General features: G+C 61.6%; 1 protein-coding gene across 4 annotated transcripts in view; it reads left to right on the top strand.

Moving 5' to 3' along the window:
• Positions 1-23848, top strand: part of SMOC2 (SPARC related modular calcium binding 2) — a 65952-nt gene that overhangs the window by 29940 nt on the left and 12164 nt on the right. For 2 of the 4 annotated variants that reach the window (XM_070417322.1, XM_070417320.1), the window contains 5 exons: positions 8255-8302; positions 9906-9956; positions 11096-11170; positions 15413-15599; positions 18007-18089. In XM_070417322.1, coding sequence (XP_070273423.1) covers positions 8255-8302; positions 9906-9956; positions 11096-11170; positions 15413-15599; positions 18007-18089 — 444 coding nt within the window. Of the gene's footprint in view, positions 1-8254; positions 8303-9872; positions 9957-11095; positions 11171-15412; positions 15600-18006; positions 18090-23848 lie in introns of all 4 variants that reach the window. The other 2 variants (XM_070417321.1, XM_070417319.1) reach the window with 1 other exon arrangement.

Here is a 23848-nt window from a genome sequence, read left to right as displayed (position 1 = left end):
TGGGCCTTGAGTTCCGTCCGGGCGCCTGGGTCAGAACGGAAAGTCCCGGCCCCAGATCCAGGAGCACGTGGCGGTTCTGTCTGGGCCTGGGGGGAGGGGAGCCTCCAGCACAAGGAGCTGCGAGCTGCCTGAGCGAGGTCTCCCTCCTTTAATGAGCTCTCGCCAACGACCGCGTCCTGACAACCGTCGTGGGAAATGGGGAACCGTGAGCGCAGACGTTCACACCGGCCAGTGGGCTGCCGCCTGTCTGCGGCCACTGTGACCGGTGACCAGGGGGCCAGCCGTGGGGAGCATAGAATGTCGGGGTGTCGTCCGTCCCTGCACCCCGTGTCACCTGTGTGCTAGCGCTGAGTTGTGCACAGGCAGTGGCTGCCCTAAGAATGTGACTGGAGCCCGGCCTGCAGGGTTCGATTCCCAGCGGCTGAGCGTCGACCTATGAACCAGGGGGTCAGGGTTCGATTCCCGGTCAGGGCACAGGCTCAGGTTGTGGGCTCCATCCCCGGTGTGGGGTGTGCAGGAGGCAGCTGATCCATGATTCTCTCTCTTCATTGATGCTTTTATCTCTCTCTCCCTCTCCCTTCCTCTCTCTAAAATCAATAACAGTATTTTTTAAAACTATGAGTGATGCTCTGACTTTAATGACTGAAGGCTCCGCATCCCAGTGGCAGGAATGGGGAGGCCGTGGCCTGGCCGGGCTCTCGCTGCTCATTCTCGTTCCCTTCCCGTTACCAGCTCTGAGCTCATCCATCTGTGATCCTTGCGTTTTCCTGCAGGGCCTCGCGTTCTAGCTCCCACCTGGAATTCCAGAACTCCGTGTCTATGAATCTCCAAGTGGTTTCTGGAAACGTTAACTTTGTGGAGAGCAGCTGTTTTTTATTTTATTTTTCACGGACAAATATTCCTGGCACCGAGTTAAGGAGCCCGTGAAGCCGAACAACTAGGCCAGTGGTCGGCAAACTCATTAGTCAGCAGCCAAATATCAACAGTACGACGACTGAAATTTCTTTTGAGAGCCAAATTTTTTAAACTTAAACTATATAAGTAGGTACATTGTTATTAACTTAATGAGGGTGCTCCTGAGGCTTAGGAAGAGCCACACTCAAGGGGCCAAAGAGCCGCATGTGGCTCGCGAGCCGCAGTTTGCCGACCACGGAACTAGAACAACTGAGCTCCCAGATAGGAAACCAGCAACGCAGCGGCGGGTCTCTGATGAGATCGTTACAATGCACGTGGAGCGTTTTGCTCAAGTCGGACAGGGGGCCGATCAGAGGAGCTCCATTGCCCCTCAGAGCAGCCTCTGCTTTAGGCTCCGCCTCCTCCGAGCGGGAGCCGCGGAAATGGGTGTCGGAGTGAATATTGTCAAGGACAGTCAAAGGGGGAGAGAAAGGAGCCCCCTTGTCACAGGGACGGGAACCCGGGGGAGCGGTCAGCCGATCCGGGACCGGGCCGCCTATTCTTGGTTCACTGGCTGCCCGCAGGTCCCCGCGGCCTAGCCACGGCCCCAGCGACCACACGGGAAGCCAGGCATTGTGACAGGAGGAGGCCACGTCCACATAACGTTTATTCCCGTCTGTTGTAACTGCGCTGCTTTCTTATTACTTACTGTTAATCTCTTACGGCGCCTGGTTTATAAATTGAACTGTGTCATAGGCTTGTGTGTGTAGGAAAACAATATATACGTTTATGTAGACGGATTGAGGTCTGGTGCTGAGGCAGGGGCTCTGGCATCCGGGGCCGAGGCCACTGGCGTCACGCGGGAAAGCGTTCAGACGTGAGCAGCGCCGAGTTTGCAGCGAGAGTTTATCAGGAGGCAGCGAGGCGGAGAGCCGCCCCACCCCAGGAGAGCGGCCCCTTCAGCAGGATGGGCTTCCCTTATTGAGGCTCATTTAATGGGGGGTTCAATGGGGGGGTATTCAGGGTCCCCCGGGTAAGGGGGAGGTTCTGCAGAGGAGCTCGCTGCACTGTGCTCATCTGGGCCTCCTGCTCCTGATCATAGCCATGCGGCTGGTGTGTGTGTGCAGCTGGTGTGCATGTGTGCATGTGTGTATGCACGTGTGTGTGAGTGTGTGTACATGTATGTGGCTGGTCTGAGTGTGTGTGTATGTGAGTGTGTGTGTATGTGTGGCTAGTGTGTATGTGTGTGTGCCTGTGTGGCTGGTGTGTGTCTGTTTCAGATGCAAATGACTACTATCCTATATAATAAAAGGCTAATATGTAAATTGTCCCCTTGACCGGGAGTTTGACCAGGGGGCGGGGCCGGCCGGCCAACCACCGGTGTCCATGAATTCCTGCATCAGGCCTCTAGTGAATATATAATGAGGCTGAAATCAGTGGTCATGTCGGGTGGAGCTGGACTCAGCTGGTTTTAAGAATAAATCCGGGTGGGGGTGGGTCTCATCATCTCCCCTACGGTCCCTGCAGCTTCGTCCATCGCACTGTCTCGCCACGTCCCCTGTCTCAGCACTTCCTGCGATTCCGACACCCATGAGGGTCTGACTGAGCACCCTCCTTGGATAAGGGGAGGACTGTATGGACTGAACTAAGGACTCGATTTTTTAAAAAAATATATTTTTATTGGTTTCAGAGAGGAAGGGAGAGGGAGAGAGAGAGAAAAATCCATGATGAGAGAGAATCATGGATCGGCTGCCTCCTGCACGCCCCACACTGGGGATCGAGCCCACAACCCGGGCCTGTGCCCCGACCAGGAATCGAACCATCACCTCCTGGCTCATAGGTTGATGCTCAACCCCTGAGCCATGTCAGCCGGCCGGGCAAGGAGTGATTTTTTAAAGGAAACTGTGCACCGTGTTACCCTCTGACACGGACTCTCATGGCCATTTCTGAAGCAGCGAAGAAATCCGTTTGACACCCACGAGGAGATAAAATAGTAATTTGATTCAGCACAGGACACGTGACGTTTCCAATGGAAGTTCCAGCTCCTGGGAGTCTCCGCCGGCGCTGAGTTCACTCTGCAAGTGAGAAAACCAGCCGGGTCGTCCACGAGGAGACCACAGGGCGTGGTGACCACACTCAGCACGACCCAGAGCCCGTGGGACCGAGCGAGGAGCCGTGAGTGACGAGCTCTGACAGGGAGGCAGGAGCCAGACTCGGTCACGTGGACGTGGCTCTGCTGGCGGGGCCGGGGGCGGGGGTGGCGCTGGGCGCGTCTGTGCGGAGTCCATCCGGGGCCCGCCTTCTCTCTTTTTAATTTGGACTCGTTCTTGAACCGCTCCGCAGCGTGGTGTTATACACAACATTCTGGTGTTATTGTTTTTCCTTTAGGAAAAACGCTCGTTGCTTTTATTACCACTTTTCGGGGAAAAAATCCTTCCAGGTGTCCAGTTCTCGCCTTTTCATTACGTCGCTCAGTCGCCGTGCTTCATGGGACATTTAATTTGGTGGCTAATTTGTAATTGAATTTCTCATTACTTCAGAAGTGTATGAAGTGTTCTTTCCCATACCTCACCGACAATGGCTTTTCCCTCCCGTTTTCTGATATTTAATAAAACCATAAAAGAAACCAAGAAGCCTTTCAGAAGCAGATGGTTCCAATTCACAGGGCCCGTCGGAGCGGCGTGCCCTCCCGGGACGGTCTGTGCTCATGCATTTCCCTCCCGGTCCGTCCCACCAGCAGCACGTTCTCACAGCGCTTTATTATGTGCAACCTCGGCGTCCAGCGGGGGAGGCTCATGACCGCAGCGAGGCGATGCCGGTTCCCAAGGACGGTCGCGCAGATGAATGGTCCTGCCTGGGAGCTTGCAGAACTGGACATCAAAGTGGGGACTGGGAGCCCAGACGACAAAGACAGGGAGGTGGACGCTGCGAGAGGCGCCGGGAGCGGGCTCGTCCCCAAAGAAGACTCAGGAGCCAGTTCCTTCTGTGCTTTCGAGGAGGAGGGGCCCCAACGGGGCGGAGGGTGGGCGACTGGCAGCGGTGCCCGAGCGCCCTCTGCGATGCTCCTCCCACCAAACCGGACCAGCTGCTCTGAGCCCCCCCGGATGGGAACAGGCGAAAAGGGAGCCCAGCCACCGCGCCCGGGGACGGACCCGTCCTGCTCCGGCCCCAGCCCTGGACGCTAATGGAGTGGAAAGGGGTCCACCTGCTGGGTTCTGTGCCCAGAAATAAAAGCTAGCAAAGCACGGCCCACGTGGCTGGGGCTCACGGGGGCTCGTCCTCCCAGGGCGGCCGCTGTGGTCGCCTGGCTGCTGTTCCCACCGTGTCCAGGCCCCGGAGAGGGTGCCCCTGCCTTGCTGCCTGTGGGTGGGGGTGGGCATAGAGCCGATGGGGTGTCACACAGCCCGACGGGGCGTGCTGGTCCACCCGCATGGCTTCCCGTCCTCGCTGGGCTGGCTGCTGACCGGAGACTGGCACAGGGTCTGCTGGTTTTTCAGAACTCGGACTCCAGCCTCACCTACACCCGGGCCCTCAGCACCTGGCCCTCCCACCCACACTGCGCCCTGTCTCGGCCCCAAGCCTGCGCACAACCAGGCGTGGGTGCGTTGCAAATCAGATGGTGCCCCTGGAACTAGCGGAGTCTCTGACCTTCAGGAACGGCGCCCAGGCTCCCATCCGACTCGCACACAGCGTCCGCCCCCCGCGCCCACCACGCCAGGGAGCCCGCGACGCGAGAGTGAGGCAGGTCCTGCCCCGAGGCTGAGCCCAGAAAGGCCCGGCTGGGGCTTGCGGAGGACACACTGGTGCCTGGAGGGGCCGAGTCCCCTCTGTGCTCCTGACACGCAGTGCGGGGCTCACCCCCTGCCATGGGCTCTGCCCAGTCGCCCTGGTGTATGGGAGGGACGTGGAGTGGTGACCAGCACACAGTAGGAGCGCGTGTGCACAGCTGTGACCTCAGGCATCTCTGTAGTTTCTGTGTAACGCCCACCCCCAAAGCAGACAGGACTGTCCCGTGTGAAAGCCTCGTGTTGCTGGTCTACAGACACCGGAGACGCCTGGGTCAAATGAACAAATGAATGAGTGAGTGAGTGAGTGAATGAATGAGTGAATGAATGAATGAGTGAATCAATAAATGAGTGAGTGAGTGAATGAATGAATGAATGAAGTCGTCCCAGAGAGAGGCTGAGGCCCTCTGGCCCGCCGTGTCCCTCGTGGCTGCAGGTGGCTGACTGGCTGCTCTGCTGGAGAAGGTGTTGCTCTCTGTGGCGAGCGGGCTGCCACCCCCTGACATGTAAAATCCACGTGTGTGAAGAGAGGCTACACATGGTACATGTGACCCACACCCGAGTGTCCTGAGCATTTAGGGGCACATGTGTCGTGTGCCTCGTGCGTGTGCTCTCTGCTCCACGCCCCCCGCAGCCCCGGCACGTGCTGCCTGCGACCCGGGCACAGACGGGAGCTGAGCCTGCGGGCGAGGCGCGTGCCGGTCCCAGAGCCGCAGGCGGGGCTGCTCCGTCCACAGTCCGCCTTCCTCCGTGGTGCCGCGCCTCTCAGGACTCAGGCCCTCGTCACCTGCTCACCCTCCTGATCAGGGACGAGTCAGAATCGGCCAGAAGGACATCCGTACACAGAGGAAGGGCCAGGAGGCATGGAGGGACGATGACCACGGTCAGGGCTCGCTGGGCCGGTGCCCCGAGAGGCCCCATCCGGTGCCAGCAGTGCTCAGGGCGGCAGCTCCGGACGCTGGTCCCCAACAGGCAGGGGGACGGCCGCCTGTCAAAATGGCATTGAGGCGGGAGGACGCTCCGTCGGGAAGGGAGTCGGGCCCTTAAATCCGGGTGCGTCCTCGGGTCCCAGCACAGCCCACGTTTGCGTGGCGTCCACACCTGGCGCGTCCCTCCCTTTCTGCGCCGACACCCGAATCTGCTGCTCCACACGCTTCTGCAAACACCTCAGGGAGCAGCCGCGAAGCCGGAGGGAGCTTCCTGGCTCGGGACCCGCGGTTCCAGTTCCGATCTCCGCGTTCCCGCGGGGACAGCGAAGTGGCACCGCGTCCGTGTCCCTGGGCTGGGGCGGGAGGGGTGCAGGAGGCCTGCAGGCCGTCTGGGGAGCCTGCTGGCCTAGAGGCTGGTGGAGCAGCTGCTCGGGACCCTGGGGCCTGGTGGGAGGCGACGCCTCGCCTGCGAGGACAGGATGGGTGATTGTGTGGATTTATCCCAGGAAATGCCAGTTGGGTTGAGGGCCGTGGTTGGCAAACCACGGCTCGCGAGCCACGTGCGGCTCTTTGGCCCCTTGAGTGTGGCTCTCCCACAAAATACCACGTGCGGGCACGTACATACAATGCGATTGAAACTTCGTGGCCCGCGCGCAGAAGTCAGTATTTTGTGAAAGAGCCGGTATTTTGTGGAAGAGCCGCACTCAAGGGGCCAAAGAGCCGCATGTGGCTCGCGAGCCGCGGTTTGCCGGCCACTGGTTTAGGCGGCTGGCATGAGCCCTGAGGTGTTGGCTGATGCAAAGAGGAGAGAACTTTTTAAAGTTGTCTTCGGGTCTGAGCCTCCGATCACATGGTGGACCAGCAGTTGGACTTTTCTGTCCTTAGATTATAAAATATTATCTTAATTCGACCGGGAAGCTCTCGGGGGGCCGGGGGGGGGGGAACACAAATAATTATTATTTAGGGAGTTTGCATTTAGCTCAGAATAGCCAAGCCTGCATAGTCATATTCAGAAATATCACCAAACCATTATAATTTCCAGCCAAAAGTAGAAAACGTTATTTTTGACTCACGGCCGACACAGGATAAAAATAAACGGCGACTAGAAACCCCAGCGTGAGAGATCTGGGTGGTACGGATGGCACAGAAGGAGGAGCTGGAGGCGTGGGTCTGAGGGCTCCGTGGGGGCCACACAGGGGGGCCTGGCGCGGGCGCGGGGCTGGGGCCTGGAGACCACGTACGTGTCACCGGTGGTAACAGTGACCCCGGGAAGGAGCCGGCGTCGCAGGCCCCTCGCGCCGTGCAGACCGAGCAGGAATCTGAGCTCAGAGACACACGCACCAGGAGGAGGGGGGTCCATCTCCGCTGTGGTTTGGGGGGGAGGGGAGGGGAGGCGTGTCTCAGGGCCGTGTGCTGTGTTCTTTTAAGGAAGCCCGCCGCCTCGAGTTTGGGTGGGGATGGGGACCCCCCGGACGGGAGCCCCAGGTTCTGCGTCTTCTCTGTCCTTCGAGGCCCTTTCCTGCGAGGAGCCTGATGTCTCCTGGGAGGTGCAGCTGTGTGTCCCGGACACAGCGTCAGCCGCCTCCCCCTCAGGGTCTGTGGCCCGTAGGAGTCAGTCTGTGTTTAATGCCAAAGTCACGATTGGAAAACAAGCAATGGCCCGGCCGGCTGGCTCCGCGGTTGGGCATCGACCTATGAACCAGGAGGTCCCGGTTCGATTCCCGGTCAGGGCACAGGCCCGGGCTGCAGCTCCATCCTCAGTGAGGGGCGTGCAGGAGGCGGCCGATCCATGACTCTCTCTCGTCGTTGATGTTTCTATCTCTCTCCCCCTCTCCCTTCCTCTCTGAAGTCAATACAAATATATTTTAAAAATAAAATAAACAAGGAATTTCAAGTTCTAGTTCACGGGATGCTGTTGCTGGCAAGGAGGACCTGGCACGTGACCGTGGTCACGCTCACTGAACCCGGGACGGAATATTCCGGACCGAATCGGCAATGCACCTAAGTCCTCTTGAGCAGATTAAAGCGAATCCGGGGGGTGGGAGAGGGTGCCTGTCCTGAGGGTGAAGAGGAGCGTGGGTGCCTGTCGAGTCTCAGCCTCTCGGGGGAAGAGCAGCCTCGCGGGGATGCCTGGGTCCCCGTGTCCTGTGAACTGCGCAGGTCGCCGTCGGCCGCGTGCAGTTCCGGTTCCCGAGCCACAGGAGGCGGCTCCTCAGCTGGTTTGTTTTCCTGTAAATGGGAATCCAGCGGAGACTGAGGTCTAATGTACCTGTAGTTGCATCACTTCTCATTTAAAACCTTTAAAATGTAACTCCTGTCCCTGCCCCAACGTGGTGGTGCAGGGCGAGGGGCGCGCTGACCTTCCCAGAGAAGGAGGTGCCGTGTGGGCACCAGAGGGTCTCAGGGGCGCGGTGGACGGGCAGCGGCCGGGGTAGGGCTCCTCACGCTTCCTGGTGTCGGCCTCGGGGTTTCGGGGATGGGGGGGGGGGGGGGGCGCGGGGGGCTCAGGGCCCAGAGAGCGCGTGCGATGTAACCGGACAGCCACAAGCACTGTGACCGCATCAACATGGGAGAACATACGTTTGTAACAATTACTGATGATGGTTTTGGAGCCCAAATAATCTCATTTCTTGTTTCCCCTCGTAGGTTCCATAAACGAAAAGTTACCTCAGCGGGAAGGCACGGGGAAAACAGGTAACTGCTTTAAATTTAAAGTGAATTCCCACATTGGTATCTATTGTATCGGATCCAGCCTGTGCCTTAAACGAACTTCTCAAGTTAACATGCAAATTTGAGCTCGTAACGACCACCAGAGCCAAGGCAGTCTGTTCAATATCCATCCACAGACGTGGAGGCTGGGCGTGCGATCTGCCCCCCGTGCCCACCTCGGGGCTCTCAGCCTGGCTGGTGCCGGGACCCCGTCGATGGTGGGAGGCACCCCTCCCGAGGCCATGCCCGGGGAGAGGAGTCACGTCAGCGTCCGGGCTGCGGCACATGCGATTCTGACGCCTCCCGGCAGGACGGGGTCTGTTACGAAGGGAGATGTGCAGGTTGGCATGGGAGCCAATGCCAGCCTTGCGAGGGGCCCCTCTTCCTCTCGGGGACGCCCCTTGCTGTGCTGGGCGAGTCAGACCCACGGCCCAGTCACTGGCCCAGGCGGGGACCTGCCCAGGCCTCAGCCACGCCCGCGGCCCTGACCGCCCATCGAGTGTCCTCCTCCAAAGTCCTTGCGATGAGCGAAGGCTGATCTCAGTGTGTCCTTTTAAGGCTTTCATTTAAAACCTCGATTATTGTACCGCAAAGCCACGGTGAGCGCAGGGGACACGCCGGGCGGGCCCTCGGAGCCCACACGTGCCTGTGACCGTCCCTGGGCCTCGGAGCTCACTGCCCCCCGGCCGTGTCTCAGAACCCGAACCTTAACCTGACCAGGCAGCCCAGAGTCTTTCCAACGAGTTAAATCAAGATGATTCATTTGGAATATGAGTCGTCAGTGAGATGACCCAGTTCATTCGTATTCCAGGTCCCTTTCCTCCATTCTCTGCTCGGTCACTCTTGGCCCCGCCCCCATCCCTCCCCCACACCGAAGGGCCCCCCCCAGTGTTGTTCTGCTGCCTAGTGGGGGCGGGGGGGGGGGGGTAGCAGTTCAACCAGGAAGCCTTCATCCCTGCCAGGGTGTCCACCTGCCCAGCCCTGCCAGGCCCCGCCCCCCAGTCCCTGCCAGGCCCCTCCCACAGCCCTGCCAGGCCCCGCCCACAGCCCTGCCAGGCCCCGCCCACAGCCCCTGCCAGGCCCCTCCCACAGCCCTGCCAGGCCCCGCCCACAGCCCTGCCAGGCCCCGCCCATAGCCCTGCCAGGCCCTGCCAGGCCCCTCCCACAGCCCCTGCCAGGCCCCGCCCACAGCCCTGCCAGGCCCCGCCCCCAGCCCTGCCAGGCCCCGCCCCCCAGCCCTGCCAGGCCCCGCCCACAGCCCTGCCAGGCCTCCTCAGCACCTGTGGCCACCTGACCTCCTGACCTTTCAGGCTGAGTTTTCCTGGCTCATCCCCGCCCCGTCACCCCACGGGCGGCTCAGGGTGCAGAGCCCCATCCGGCCTCGCGGGCCTGTGGCGCGTGTTGAGCGAGCTGCTCCCCAGCACGCGTGTCTCCCACTCGCCCCCTCGCGTGCGCCCGCGTGTCCCGGGTGGGGGTGCGCGCTCACCGGTGGGCGGTGTGCAGACCGTAGCCTCCCCCGCACGCACACTCACTCGGCTTACTCTCGTGCTTGTAGTCTCCTTGCAAATGTTTTCCGTTCTGAATTCAGATGATGCCTCAGCCCCTGCGCTGGACACCCAGCCTCAAGGCGACGAAGAAGGTGAGGGGGGCGGGGGGCGGGCCTAGGGGGGTCCGGTGGGGGGAGGGCGCTGCTGCGGATGTCCACGCTGAGCGGCATCGGGGCCACCCCCACGCGTGAGCACCCCCTGACCCCGTGGACCTGAGGCTCCACGCGCTGACCTGGAGCAGAGCGCGAGGGTCGCGTTAGTGAAAGCCTGTGCGCGAAGCTCTGAAACGCGGACGATATAAAACATGTTTCCGCAGAGCGCGAGGTGTATGGCGGCCAGTTCACGTGTCACGCCTCCCGCGTCCTGTCCACGCCCCGGGGCTCGGACACGCTCCGTGACGTCCCGGGAGGCGTCTCGGGGACCCTGCACCTGGCGTCACGTGGAGCTGGGCTTCCCACTCTCCGCCGCTCCTGCGCTGTCTAGGGTGCTTGCCGTGCGCCCCAGATCTTCACGCCAAAGGGTCGGGCTGTGAAGACAATATAAGGGACTCACGTAAATGATCTGAGAGTGAAGGTGGAATTGCGCTGCTTTGCAAACAATAGCTTAAATAAGTAATAATAACAACCAACGTGGGCAGAGCCTATGGGCTCCCCGTGTGCCCTGAGGCACGGCCCCGGGCCCCCAGATTCCCGTGTCACAGGCGAGAGCACAGGGGACTTGTCTGAGGTCATGAGGCCGGTGCCTGGCAAAGCGGGATGGACCTGGCCGGCCTGCTTCCGGGAGGTTCTCAGGCCGTGCCGTGACTGACCAGCCTTTAAATGCCCCTTTATGCCTGTTAACCAAGTGCCCACACACGGCTCCCAGGACGCTCTGCGCGGGAATCACGCCTCACTCTGTGTTGGGCCTCCCCGCTGAGTGCGACCCGCACGCCGTGTGAACGTCCGTCTGGGCCTCCCCGGGCGGTTCGGGTGAAGCCCACGTCTGCCTGGATTCTCCCGACGTTTGTTTATACTTTTGGGTGAAGAGAGAAGAAAATATTCTGAAAATGTTAAATGCACACGATGGTTTCTTGCTGCCGCGTGCACAGAGTTATCTCGTAACTCTTTTTAAAAACGCACAACACGTACTCATGATAGCGATGTTTTTGGCCTGTAGGCTCCCTGCTGAGGTCTCTGAGAGACTGAATTTTCAAGATGAACTAAAACTGACGTCCCTTCGTTTGCTTTGTTAGATATCGCCTCGCGTTACCCGACCCTGTGGACGGAGCAAGTCAAAAGCCGACAGAACAAAACCAACAAGCACTCAGGTAACAGGGCCGGGCTGGGCATTGTCTCCTCGGGGTGGAGTGTGGACGGCACGTGTGTCCGTGGTTACGGCGTCAGCACCGAACCTCATAGTTCAGATTTCGGTGTTTTTATGACGTGTCCTACAGTCTCTGCAAGGTTTCTCCGTAGGTGCCCAGCACACGACAGCTTCAGATAAAGACGGAAATGTTTGCTAAGTGTGTGTTTTTGACCTAGTGCCAGGGATGTCGAAACACGTGACTAATTTAATTTAAAATCCTCGAAACTGCGTGATGGCTTTGCTACAAATCAACAGACTTTACCTTTTTTAAAAAATACATGTTTTATTATTGATTTCAGAGAGGAAGGAAGAGGGGGAGGGAGAGAGAGAGAGAAACATCAGTGATGAGGGAGAACCATGGATCGGCTGCCTCCTGCACACCCCCCCACTGGGGATCGAGCCCACAACCCAGGCCTGTGCCCCGACCGGGAATCAAACCCTGACCTCTTGGTTCATAAGTCAATGCTCCACCGCTGAGCCAGGCTGGCCGGGCCAGACTTCACCTCTGAACCTGACATTGGACATTGGAGACGGCCGCGGGCTGCCGCGTGTCTGGTCCGTGACCCGCTGTCCGTGAGAACCAGCCGTGTCTGCGTGTCCCAGGGCTGCCCGAGCCTGCACGCACTCCCTCGCCTTCCCGAAGAGCCTCCCCCGATGCTCCCTGAGGGAACGCCACGCCCAGGGCTAAGTGTCCGCAGCCTGAACTTCTGTGGTCGATTTCGAGGGGAATATTGCAGACCTGCACATGCAGCCTTCGCGTCCAAACCTTGTCACCTGGGGCTCCCTGCTTTCCCCCAAGCGTGTTTTTAACGCCCTTGTACGTAAGACGTTCACAAGTCTATCGACGTTTGGGACACAGAGTAGTTCGATCACCACTCGGACCCGCACACACTGTCAACTCCACGTGCCAACTGCCTGGCCACGTGCCCGGGGTCCAGTGAAGGCTGGGGTCCTGTGAGGGACCTGGTGCCTGAGCTGTGGTTGCTCAGTGACTGTGAGGAGGGCAGGTTGCCTCTGTGCTGGGGCCTCCTCCACAGGCCTGGGGCGTGGGGGGGGGGGGCGTGGGGGGACAGGAGACAGCATGGCGTTGGCGGGGGTGGAGAGGGAGCGTGGCCCGCCTGTCCATCTTCTGAGTCAGGTAATACCTGAGGGGACTCTGCCGCCCATTGGCTTGGCCCCCAGTCCCCCGGTGAGCCCTGCACCCCGACACACGGACGCTGATGTGTTCCCAGGCGTGTGATGCTGTCACGGAGGGAGGTGGGCAGCATGGGGTCCTCACCAGGCCTCCTCTGCCCTGCTCTGGGTAAACTGAGGCACTGACTTTTCTGTGTGGAGGACAACATGTTGGTGCTCCCCCTGCTGCCTCCGTCACGTCAGCTCTGATCTTCGGGGGGGTGTCTGGAGGTCTGGGGGGTCGGGCTGAGGATCGCTGTGTGACGTCCCCCTGGAGTCCTGGCGGCTGACAGCTATGCACTGGGCAGCCTCCCCCGCACTGACAGGGGCCGCATCCAGCCCTGGGGGCCAGCGTGTGTGGCCATAGGCGCTGCCCGTCCCCCCCCCCCCCCCACCCGGCTTATCCAGGGCTTCGGAGGAGGCACTGCTCACAGACGCGCTGAGTCTGGGCCACTGGCCATTGGTCTCGTTATTTATTTCAAATCGGAGGTTGGTGATCCTCTAGCGTGTCTGCTTTCTGTCTCGGCCCGTGGCTCTCCCACATCCTGTGTGGGGCCGCGGGGCCGCGGGGCCGCGGGGCCAGTCTTCCGAGACCCATGGGCGTGGGGCTGGGGCCACGGACCCTGGGCTCACAAGGGCCCCGCCCCAGGCAGAGACGCCGCCAGCTCGCCAGCCTTTTCTTTTACGGGCTCTGCAGGCTCTGCATGAGCGGAGACCAGGCCCGAGTGCTCGCCCCTGTGACGCACCCGCCTTCCCTGGGATAAAAGGATTCCTGGCCCCCCCCGCCCCCCCGACCCAGAGAGCAGCCCGCCGTCCGCCTCCTCCTGCTCGCGATGTTCCCGGCGAGGATGGCTGTGTTTTATTGCACATTAAGCTCAGTGCCAAGAGATAGTCATCTTTTGATTCTGCTCTAAGTCCTGGCAAATCGCATTCCCTGGGGAAGAGTCAAGCCCATTCTGTGTTCTTTGTTGGTTTCTAACTTTTAAAATATTCTTTCCCCTATTCTTTCATTTCACTGTTTAAATGAAAGCTTGCAGAAACATCAGGTACCAATGAGACTCTTAAGTGATGAAGTTTTTGGTCATTTGAAGAGATTAAAATACGGAAAAAAGAACGCAAATAGCTCCTTTTTTATTGTTTAAAGTATTACAAATAGTAGTACATATGTCTCCTTTTTTCCTAACCGTAAAGGGGGTTTTTCCTCAGATCAGATGGAATCCTTAGATTTCAGTCTCCAAACTGTGGTTCTATAACTAGGCTGCCACCTACTCCCCTCTATTTTTTTTTAATGTTTTTATTGATTTCAGAGAGGAAGGGAGAGAGAGATAGAAACATCAATGATGAGAGAGAATCAGATCTGCTGCCTCCTGCACCCCCCACCTCCCCACTGGGGATCCAGCCCACGACCCGAGCATGTGCCCTGACCGGGAACCCAACCTGAGCCTGCAGTCTGCAGGCTGATGCTCTACCCACTGAGCACACCAGCCAGGGCTCTTCCGGGTCTTTCATGAATCGCCGAATCCTTTTCCATGGTCTGATGGACTTCCGTCCATTTGTCCGTCCCCTGAGGGGCCTCCTGGTTGCTTCCAAGTCCGGCGGTTGTGGCTAGAGCTGCTGCAAACGTCCGTGTGCAGGTTTCGCTTGGACCTCGGCTCTCACCGTTTCGGGGACACCGCGAAGGCCATTGCAGGGCCTGAGCCTGTGCAGCTTTGTCAGGACGGCCGCACTGCCGTCCAAGTGGCCGCCCATCTGCTTGCCCGCCATCCCGGGATGCCTCCGTCCGTGGGGCCGGGAAGTGGCAGGAGGCCGCCGGGCCCGCACACTCAGGAAGGGGCGAGGTTTCAGGGTGGCTCCAGCCCAGCTCCGCTGGGGAGGTGGGGGGCTCTCGCTTAGGGTCGCGCCTGAGCCCTGCATTTCAGGGGGTGATCTGCGTGTGGGGCCACGTGACAGGAGGCAGGGGGACCCTCCTCGCCCAGCCCGGATCTGCCCTGACCTCCGTGCAGGCCACACAGCCCCCGTCCCTGGCTCCGGCGTCCGGGGTGGGGGGTGGCGGCTCCTGCTCCCCGTCACACGGCCCCAGCTCCTCAGGGTGTCTGGGCGCGCAGGACGGGCCGCCGCACAGACTGGACCCGGCGCTGCCTTATTAGGCGACGCGCCTGGTGCCAGACTCGCCGTGTCCTGAGCCCTGGGAGCTGCACAAGTTAAATATTTAGAATCCGTCTATTTGCCCATTTCTGCCAGACACGCTGCAGCCTCCTCCCGGCAGGAGGAGGGGCTTGGCCGCTCAGGTCGGCAGGAGGTGACCGGCCTGGGCAGCAGGCTGAGCGGGCTATGGCCGCGCTGGCCTCCTGGGGGCCGGCTGACCGCAGGGCCGACCGCAGAGCTCGGTCTGCAGCTCCCTGTTTAAACCCAGTTGTTCTGTGATTTAAATTTTACAGCAGATTGTACCATGGGCATTAGTCATGTGTTTTTGATGTGGGACGGGGTCCCCTCAGCAGGACAGGGTCCCCCCAGCAGCCACCAAGGCCCACAGGATGCAGGCCACCACCTTCTCCCCGAGTAGGAGGACAAGGACTGTGTCCCGGGTTTGGGTGTCTTTGCAACGGAAGGCAGGCCACGAGTTTTCACACATGCCCCAGCTGTCCACATCTGTGTGCAGGGCTGTGTGCGGGGCCATGTGTGGGGCGTGTATAGGCTGTGTTTGGGGCGTGTGCAGGGCTGTGTGTGGGGTGTGTGTGGGGCCATGTCTGGGGCGTGTGCAAAGCTGTGTGTGGGGTGTGTGAGGGGCATGTGTGGGGTGTGTGTAGGCCTGTGTGAGGCGTGTGTGGGGCCGTGTGCACATCTGTGTGTGGGGCTGTGTGCTGTGTGTACAGGGCGTGTGCGGGGCCGTGTGTGGGGTGTGTGAGGCGTGTGTGGGGCCGTGTGCTGTGTGTACGGGGTGTGTGCGGGGCCGTGTGCTGTGTGTACGGGGCGTGTGCGGGCTGTGCGCCTGTCCTGGGGCACTCACCCCATCGCCCCTCCCTCGCCCTAGCGTCCTCGTGCGACCAGGAGCAGCAGTCAGCGCTGGAGGAGGCCCGGCAGCCGCGCAATGACAACGTGGTGATCCCCGAGTGCGCGCACGGCGGCCTCTACAAGCCGGTGCAGTGCCACCCGAGCACGGGCTACTGCTGGTGCGTGCTGGTGGACACGGGGCGGCCCATCCCCGGCACCTCCACCAGGTGAGCCCCGGGGTGGGGGGGGCCGGGGACCCCCACATTCCCCGCACCTGCCCTGCCCACTGCTCTGTGCTTCGCGTCCATGGAAACAGTGGCCTTGGCCACAGGGACGAGGAAACTGTCCCCTGAAGGTGACCAGGAGCTGACGGAGTGACCACAACTGGTGGGCAGCGTGGCCTTGTGCGGGGGAGTGTGGAAAGCCCTCTGCCGTCTGGGGTGGCGGGGGCACCTGAGTGTGGGGGAGGGTGGGGGAGAGTGGGGGAGGGTGGAGGAGGGTAGTGTGGGGGAGGGTGGGAGAGGGTGAGGGAGGGTAGTGTGGGGGAGGGTGGGAGAGGGTGAGGAAGGGTGGAGGAGGATGGGGGAGTGGGGGAAGAGGGTGGGGGAGTGTGGGGGAGTGTGGGGGAGTGTGGGGGAGAGGGTGGGGGAGGGTGGGGGAGTGTCCCGGTGTTGGCCAAGGAGCCAGCGTTTCACACGCTGAGGGCGCCGCCTCCCAAGGGCTTTCTGTGCCATGAAACATGTGCCCCCGTGGTTCCCACTCGGAAGGATGGCTAAGGGCCGGGTGAGCGGCGGCCTTTCCCAGGCCCAGACACAGGCCCTGTGAGCTAGGGTGTCAGCCAGCACTTCCTGCCGCCCGGGGGACATGGCCCAGGGGACACGGCCTGGGGGACACAGCCTGGGGGACGTGGTCTGGGGGACATGGTCCTGGGGGACATGGTCCTGGGGGACACGGCCCCGGGGGACACGGCCTCAGGGGACATGGTCTGGGGGACGTGGCCTGGGGGACATGGCCCTGGGGGACGTGGTCTGGGGGACGTGGCCTGGGGGACGTGGCCTGGGGGACGTGGCCTCGCTCACAGAAGCTCATTGTGGGTTAAAGTTTCTGTGCCTTGAGCTCCAATGTCCCACGTTTGTGCACACGAAGCTGACGGACGGTCGAACGGCGCCAGGTGTCGCCCCCTCAGCCACGCGCCCCTCGGGGCTGGCGAGCATGCCCGCCTTCCTGCGGGACGTCCGGACTGTCCCCATGTGGCCTGGGCACCACGAGGAGGACACAGGGCCCTCCCGCAGCCAGGGCTGCGGGACCGCTGACGAGATGCCGTCTGCCTGGCCTGCTGTCCGTCCGTCTGTCCGTCCCTCTGTGAAATCATCTCCCAGGCGCTCAGCTTTGGGACTAAGAGGAGCTGCGACTCATTCAGGCCAGGCCGTGGTGGCCAGTGCGTCACCCCCCCACCCCCAGCCACGGGGACGATGGAGACCCCCCTCCGCCCCCCCAGCACTGGCTCACGGCGCCCAGCACAGCAGTGCCCGCCAGAGCTCGGCCAGCCAGGGCCCCGGCCAGATCAGCACAGGGCCTTTTCAGGGGTTTGCTGTGAGATGTTTTGGTTCCTGTCACATGCTGTCCTCTAAGGATCCTGGGAAGCAGCGTTTCTGCACAGTTAACAGCGGCCTGTGCCTGTGTTTAAGTCCGGCGTTGGTTCCCGGCCCGGCTGCCCTCGCAGAGGGAGTGTGGCTGGCAGGCGTGGTCCAGGCACCAGCCAAGAGACAGCCTCCCGCCCAGGCCCGCCAGCCCGATCTCTAGGGAGGGAGGGAGGGTCTGCAGCGGCAGTGCCTCAGCCATCCCTGCTCGGCCTGCAGGGGCCCCTCCCCCCCGAGTTCCAGGGGACACATCAAGTCAGGGAGCTGCCTGCCCTTATGCACCACCCGTTCATCTGTCCACTCACTGTCATGATGCTGACGGTCAGCGCCATCCCACACCCTTCCAGGCTCCGAGGAAACAGCCCTGAGCTCGCAGAGGTGCCTCCTCTCCAGGGGCTGGACCTCCTGCTGGGGAAGGTCAGGGGGGGCCGGCCCGCGGGCTGCCTTCCGGGCGCAGTCAGACACCAAGCTGCCTCCAGGCTGACCAGCTGGCACGGAGGTTCAGGTTGACTCAGCAAACAGTCCAAGGACATGATTTTTTAAATGCATATTTTTTACTGATTTCAGAGAGAAAGGGAGATGGAGAGAGAAACACCAATGATGAGAGAGAACCATGGGTCGCTGCCTCCTGCACCCCCCTCCCCGGGGGATCGAGCCTGCAACCCAGGCTTGTGCCCTGAATGGGAATCGAACCCTGACCTCCTGGTTCACAGGTCGATGAGCCATGCTGGCCGCGCAGGACGTGATTTAATAAGCCGATTGCTCTCTGCTCTGCCGGCTCCCGCTTCCCAGCTGGCTCCGTGGCTTGTGTGTCACCGGCAGCCATGAGGACCCTGTGAGCCTTCCCACGGCAAGCAGAGCCTCCTCAGCCCCTCCCCCGAACCCGGACTCCCTCACCCTAGCTGGCCAGCCAGGGTCCTGCTCCGGGACCAGAGCGAAAGGGAAGAAACCCCGTCAGAGCCCTGACCCCACTGACCTCCCTCCCCCCTCGTAGGTACGAGCAGCCGAAATGCGACAACACGGCCAGGGCGCACCCCACCAAAGCTCGGGACCTCTACAAGGGCCGCCAGCTGCAGGGTAAGTGGGCGCAGGGTGCGGGGGGCGGGGCAGGGAAGGACTGACACGCAGAGCTTCTTGGAGGCTGGGAAGAGAAAGAATGTCAGGGCGGGGTCTCCATCATCCCCATCGAGGGGCCTGCGGGGGCAGGGTGGGCGGAGACGCTTCAAGAGCCTGATGCAGGACCCAGCACCGAGGGGCAGCCGCGTCCGACTCGCAATGTGCCGCCGCGGGACCCACACCTGAGCCTCGGGCGCTTTTACCTGAGAGAGAGCGGGACTTCAGTGCCGTTTTCTGAGATTCCTTTAAAAATCTCTACTGTTGAGATGTCCCCCTTCTCTCCCCGTGGCCCCCCTCCACCCGGTGCCCGCCCCACTCAGGCCTTCACCGCCCTATTGTCCGTGTCCATAGGTCTCGCACACGCACGCAAGGTCTTTGGCTGATCTCCCCCCGCCCCCCTGCCCTCTGAGAGTCCTCAGTCTGCCCCATGTGTCCAGGCCTCTGGTTCTATTTCAGTCATCGGTTTATTTTGCTCTTTCGATTCTTTGTTCATTTATTTTGATTTTTAGATTCAATTGTTGATAGATGTGTATTTATTGCCATTTTATTGTCCATATTTTTTTAAATCTTCTTCTTCTTCTTCATCTTAAAAAAGACCCTTCAACATTTCGCGTGATTCTGGTTTGGTGGCGATGAGCTCCTTGAGCTTTTCTTGTCTGTGAAGCTCTTTATCGGGCCTTCAGTTCTAAATGAGCTTTGCTGGGCAGAGAGGGGCGAGGCAAGAAATATTCAGGGTGATGAAGAGTGAGGACCGGCAGCCAGGGCGACCTTCCCTTTGAAAGGATGCGGCTGCTCCGGGCCGAGGGCTCGGTCTCCGTGAAACCGGGTCAGTCTTTGCACCGGGCGAGCGGGATCGCGGAGGCCTGTGGGGGCGTCGCTGAGGCTGGGAGCGTGACCTCAGAACAGTTAAAGGCACGTTCGCGAAGGGGTGCTGGGCTCTCTCTTAAAAAGCCCCGCCTGCCTGTGCCGCACCAGCAGGGCTGCCTTCACACCGAGCCTCCGGGAGCGGCGGGAGGTGGAACGTGGCCACGCGGGTGAGGCCGGTGCCTGGCGACCCCCAGGTGTCAGCGGCTCGGCGGTCGGGGCCCGGGCGCGGGACACAGGCTCTGCCGTCACCACCGCGCGGAGGACCTGGCGGCATCGGCAGAGCTTGCTGCCCTTTTGTTTGACTTTCATCTCCTTTTCCCTTTAAACCTCTCCAGGCTGCATGCGCTCGAGAGGAGCAGCCTCCGCAGCCCCCTCGGCGGAGAGCGCCTGCGATCTGGGCTCACACGCAGCCGGATGGGGGCCTGTTTAGAAACATGTGTGGGTCTTGCATGGTTTGTGCTGTGACCGATAAAGAGGGTTTTAGATTCTGCACGTAAATGTGTTTCCTGCTTATCCACGAGGGCAGGAGGCTGAGCGCAGCCACGGGCACAGCCACGGGCACAGCCACAGGCACAGCCACGGGCACAGCCACGGGCACAGCCACAGGCCTCCACTCACTCACAGGCTCCGTCCAAGGCCGCGATGCAGGCGCTTTGCACAGGGAGGGGGCCGGGGATCAGGGCCGGGCGGCAGACGCGGGAACATGGCCGTCCAGGCCCTGCTTTCCCAGCCCTCCTGTCTCAGTCGGACCTCCCCGCTCCTTGTCTGTGGCGTCTTCCTCTGGGGGCGGATCAGGCGTCTGCGGGACATGATGTCTATCACTCGCTGTTCCTCCGTGTGGGTGGTCAGCACGGGGCTTCCTCAGTGTTGTGGTGGGGGCGGGGGCAGCATGAAGGTGCAAACACCACCGTGCAGACTCCTCGCTGAGCGCCTTCTGTGCACCTGGCGGGCGTCTCCCCCTCAGTCGGGGCCCCCTGTGTCCGCGACCAGCAGGCGGGGGGCTCTCTGCGGCCATCGCCGGGGAATCCCTCCTCTGCCAGGTGTCGGATTCGGTGGAGGAAACAGTGGCTCCGGCCTGTGCTCGGCGCCCAGAGAGCCCGCGGCGAGCGCTTGCTGGCCTCACTCAGGTCTCAGAGCCCGCGCTCTGTCCCTCGGGGCCGAGAGTCTTAATGTTTCTGATCAAACAAGATGGCACTGTTCCTGCATCGACCTGCCTACTCATGAGTGTCCCCTGCACGTCACCGGCATCGGTGGGGGCCGCGGTGCCTGTGTCCGCGGCGCCTGTGTCCGCGGCAGGCGGTGGGGAGCTGTCACCACGGAACCCGGCACTGACGCGACGCCGATCCTGACTAAAGGCCGGGTGGGGTTCATCTTGTGGGAATAGCTGGTCGTAGGAGGGAGCCCTGCCAGTGTCAGATGTGCCTTTGGAGAGAGAACGAACGTCCAGGGAGGGCGCTGGGAAGGGTCTTGTCCCAGCGGTGGGAACCCCGCCCCTCCCCTGCCCTGGAGACTGGGGGGCGGGGGAGGAGGGGGAGGGACCCCACCCTCCGCTGCCCCTAGGAGGAGACTGGGGCGCTGTCACCCAGACGCCGCCTCCCACCTCCCAGGCCTCAGACACTAACCAGAGGCCTGCCCGCAGCCGCGGAGGTTTGGGAGTGCGAGCGCCTTCGTCCTCGTGACTCTTTGGAGACAGGCATCCTTATTAGGGAAAAGGCCTTCAAACAACCCCGGTCGGGGCTGCTCTTGGTGCAGGGCAGGCCGTCCCCAGAACAGCAGGCGTGTGGCCTGGGCAGCTCCTTCCAGCCGCGGGCCGGTCCTTCCTTCTGAAGGCACTGCTTTCGTTTCTGGCTGGGACGGTGGGTGGGACGCGGGTCTGGCTGAACCAGACACCCTCAGAGCACCCCAGGGTTTCACATCCTGTTTTAGCACTTCCGGGGGGCGTAACGCGATCCCCCCTCCCCACGGGTAGCTGAGGCCGCTCGCCAGCAGGCGATGCCAGCTGGCCCCGTGCCTGTGCCGCGGGCCGCCCGGCCCTGCAGATGCCCCTGTGCCCTTTCCTCCACTGGACTCGGCCTTCGAGGCTCTGTCACAGGCAGAAGGAGGAGCGGATGTCTCGCCCGTGAAACATGTCGACTCGGTGACTTCCTGTCAGATCAAATGCCGTTTCATAGACGCTGAGCCGGGAGGGGAGGCTTAGGTGCAGGCAGGTCGCCCCCTGGTCCTGTGGATGCAGAGAGTGAGTGCCCAGGGCTTCCAGCCACACCTGGAGGGCTTCCTGGTGCCTGCCTTCCTGCTACCTGCCTCCCTGGTACCGGCCTCCCTGGTACTGTTCAGGACCACAGGTGTGCAGGTGAGGTGAGGTGTGCAGGTGAGAACAGGTGTGCAGGTGAGGGCAGGTGTGCAGGTGAGGTGAGGTGTGAGGGTGAGGGCAGGTGTGCAGGTGAGGGCAGGTGTGCAGGTGAGGACAGGTGTGCAGGTGAGAACAGGTGTGCAGGTGAGGGCAGGTGTGCAGGTGAGAACAGGTGTGCAGGTGAGGTGTGCAGGTGAGGGCAGGTGTGCAGGTGAGGTGTGCAGGTGAGGTGAGGTGTGCAGGTGAGGTGAGGTGTGCAGGTGAGGTGTGCAGGTGAGGTGAGGTGTGCAGGTGAGGTGAGGTGTGCAGGTGAGGGCAGGTGTGCAGGTGAGGACAGGTGTGCAGGTGAGGTGTGCAGGTGAGGGCAGGTGTGCAGGTGAGGTCAGGTGTGCAGGTGAGGGCAGGTGTGCAGGTGAGGACAGGTGTGCAGGTGAGGGCAGGTGTGCAGGTGAGGACAGGTGTGCAGGTGAGAACAGGTGTGCAGGTAAGGACAGGTGTGCAGGTGAGAACAGGTGTGCAGGTGAGGTGAGGTGTGCAGGTGAGAACAGGTGTGCAGGTGAGGGCAGGTGTGCAGGTGAGAACAGGTGTGCAGGTGAGGTGTGCAGGTGAGGGCAGGTGTGCAGGTGAGGTGTGCAGGTGAGGTGAGGTGTGCAGGTGAGGTGAGGTGTGCAGGTGAGGTGTGCAGGTGAGGTGAGGTGTGCATGTGAGGTCAGGTGTGCAGGTGAGGGCAGGTGTGCAGGTGAGGACAGGTGTGCAGGTGAGGTGTGCAGGTGAGGGCAGGTGTGCAGGTGAGGTCAGGTGTGCAGGTGAGGGCAGGTGTGCAGGTGAGGACAGGTGTGCAGGTGAGGGCAGGTGTGCAGGTGAGGACAAGTGTGCAGGTGAGAACAGGTGTGCAGGTAAGGACAGGTGTGCAGGTGAGAACAGGTGTGCAGGTGAGGGCAGGTGTGCAGGTGAGGTCAGGTGTGCAGGTCAGGACAGGTGTGCAGGTGAGGTGTGCAGGTGAGGGCAGGTGTGCAGGTGAGGTCAGGTGTGCAGGTGAGGTCAGGTGTGCAGGTGAGAACAGTTGTGCAGGTGAGGGCAGGTGTGCAGGTCAGGACAGGTGTGCAGGTGAGGTGTGCAGGTGAGGGCAGGTGTGCAGGTGAGGTCAGGTGTGCAGGTGAGGTCAGGTGTGCAGGTGAGGGCAGGTATGCAGGTGAGGTGTGCAGGTGAGGTGAGGTGTGCAGGTGAGGTGAGGTGTGCAGGTGAGAACAGGTGTGCAGGTGAGGGCAGGTGTGCAGGTCAGGACAGGTGTGCAGGTGAGGTGTGCAGGTGAGGGCAGGTGCGCAGGTGAGGGCAGGTGTGCAGTTGAGGTCAGGTGTGCAGGTGAGGGCAGGTGTGCAGGTGAGAACAGGTGTGCAGGTGAGAGCAGGTGCGCAGGTGAGGGCAGGTGTGCAGGTGAGGGCAGGTGTGCAGGTGAGAACAGGTGTGCAGGTGAGGGCAGGTGCGCAGGTGAGGTGAGGTGCGCAGGTGAGGGCAGGTGCGCAGGTGAGGTGAGGTGTGCAGGTGAGGTGAGGTGTGCAGGTGAGGGCAGGTGCGCAGGTGAGGGCAGGTGCGCAGGTGAGGGCAGGTGCGCAGGTGAGGGCAGGTGCGCAGGTGAGGTGAGGTGTGCAGGTGAGGTGAGGTGTGCAGGTGAGGGCAGGTGTGCAGGTGAGGTGAGGTGTGCAGGTGAGGTGAGGTGTGCAGGTGAGGTGAGGTGCGCAGGTGAGGGCAGGTGCGCAGGTGAGGGCAGGTGCGCAGGTGAGGGCAGGTGCGCAGGTGAGGTGAGGTGTGCAGGTGAGGTGAGGTGTGCAGGTGAGGGCAGGTGTGCAGGTGAGGTGAGGTGCGCAGGTGAGGTGAGGTGCGCAGGTGAGGGCAGGTGCGCAGGTGAGGGCAGGTGCGCAGGTGAGGTGAGGTGTGCAGGTGAGGTGAGGTGTGCAGGTGAGGGCAGGTGTGCAGGTGAGGTGAGGTGTGCAGGTGAGGTGAGGTGTGCAGGTGATGTGAGGTGTGCAGGTGAGGGCAGGTGTGCAGGTGAGGTGAGGTGTGCAGGTGAGGTGAGGTGTGCAGGTGAGGGCAGGTGTGCAGGTGAGGTGAGGTGTGCAGGTGAGGTGAGGTGTGCAGGTGAGAGCAGGTGCGCAGGTGAGGGCAGGTGTGCAGGTGAGGACAGGTGTGCAGGTGAGGTGAGGTGTGCAGGTGAGGTCAGGTGTGCAGGTGAGAACAGGTGTGCAGGTGAGGGCAGGTGTGCAGGTGAGGGCAGGTGCGCAGGTGAGGTGAGGTGTGCAGGTGAGGTGAGGTGTGCAGGTGAGGGCAGGTGCGCAGGTGAGGGCAGGTGTGCAGGTGAGGTGAGGTGTGCAGGTGAGAGCAGGTGCGCAGGTGAGGTGAGGTGTGCAGGTGAGGTGAGGTGTGCAGGTGAGGGCAGGTGTGCAGGTGAGGGCAGGTGTGCAGGTGAGGTGAGGTGTGCAGGTGAGGGCAGGTGTGCAGGTGAGGA

The sequence above is a fragment of the Myotis yumanensis genome, unplaced genomic scaffold (assembly GCF_028538775.1).
Source record: "Myotis yumanensis isolate MYYU_CA2020_CCGP unplaced genomic scaffold, mMyoYum1.0.hap1 SCAF_6, whole genome shotgun sequence".
Classification (NCBI taxonomy): domain Eukaryota; kingdom Metazoa; phylum Chordata; class Mammalia; order Chiroptera; family Vespertilionidae; genus Myotis; species Myotis yumanensis.
This window is presented reverse-complemented; position numbering and strand designations above follow the sequence as displayed.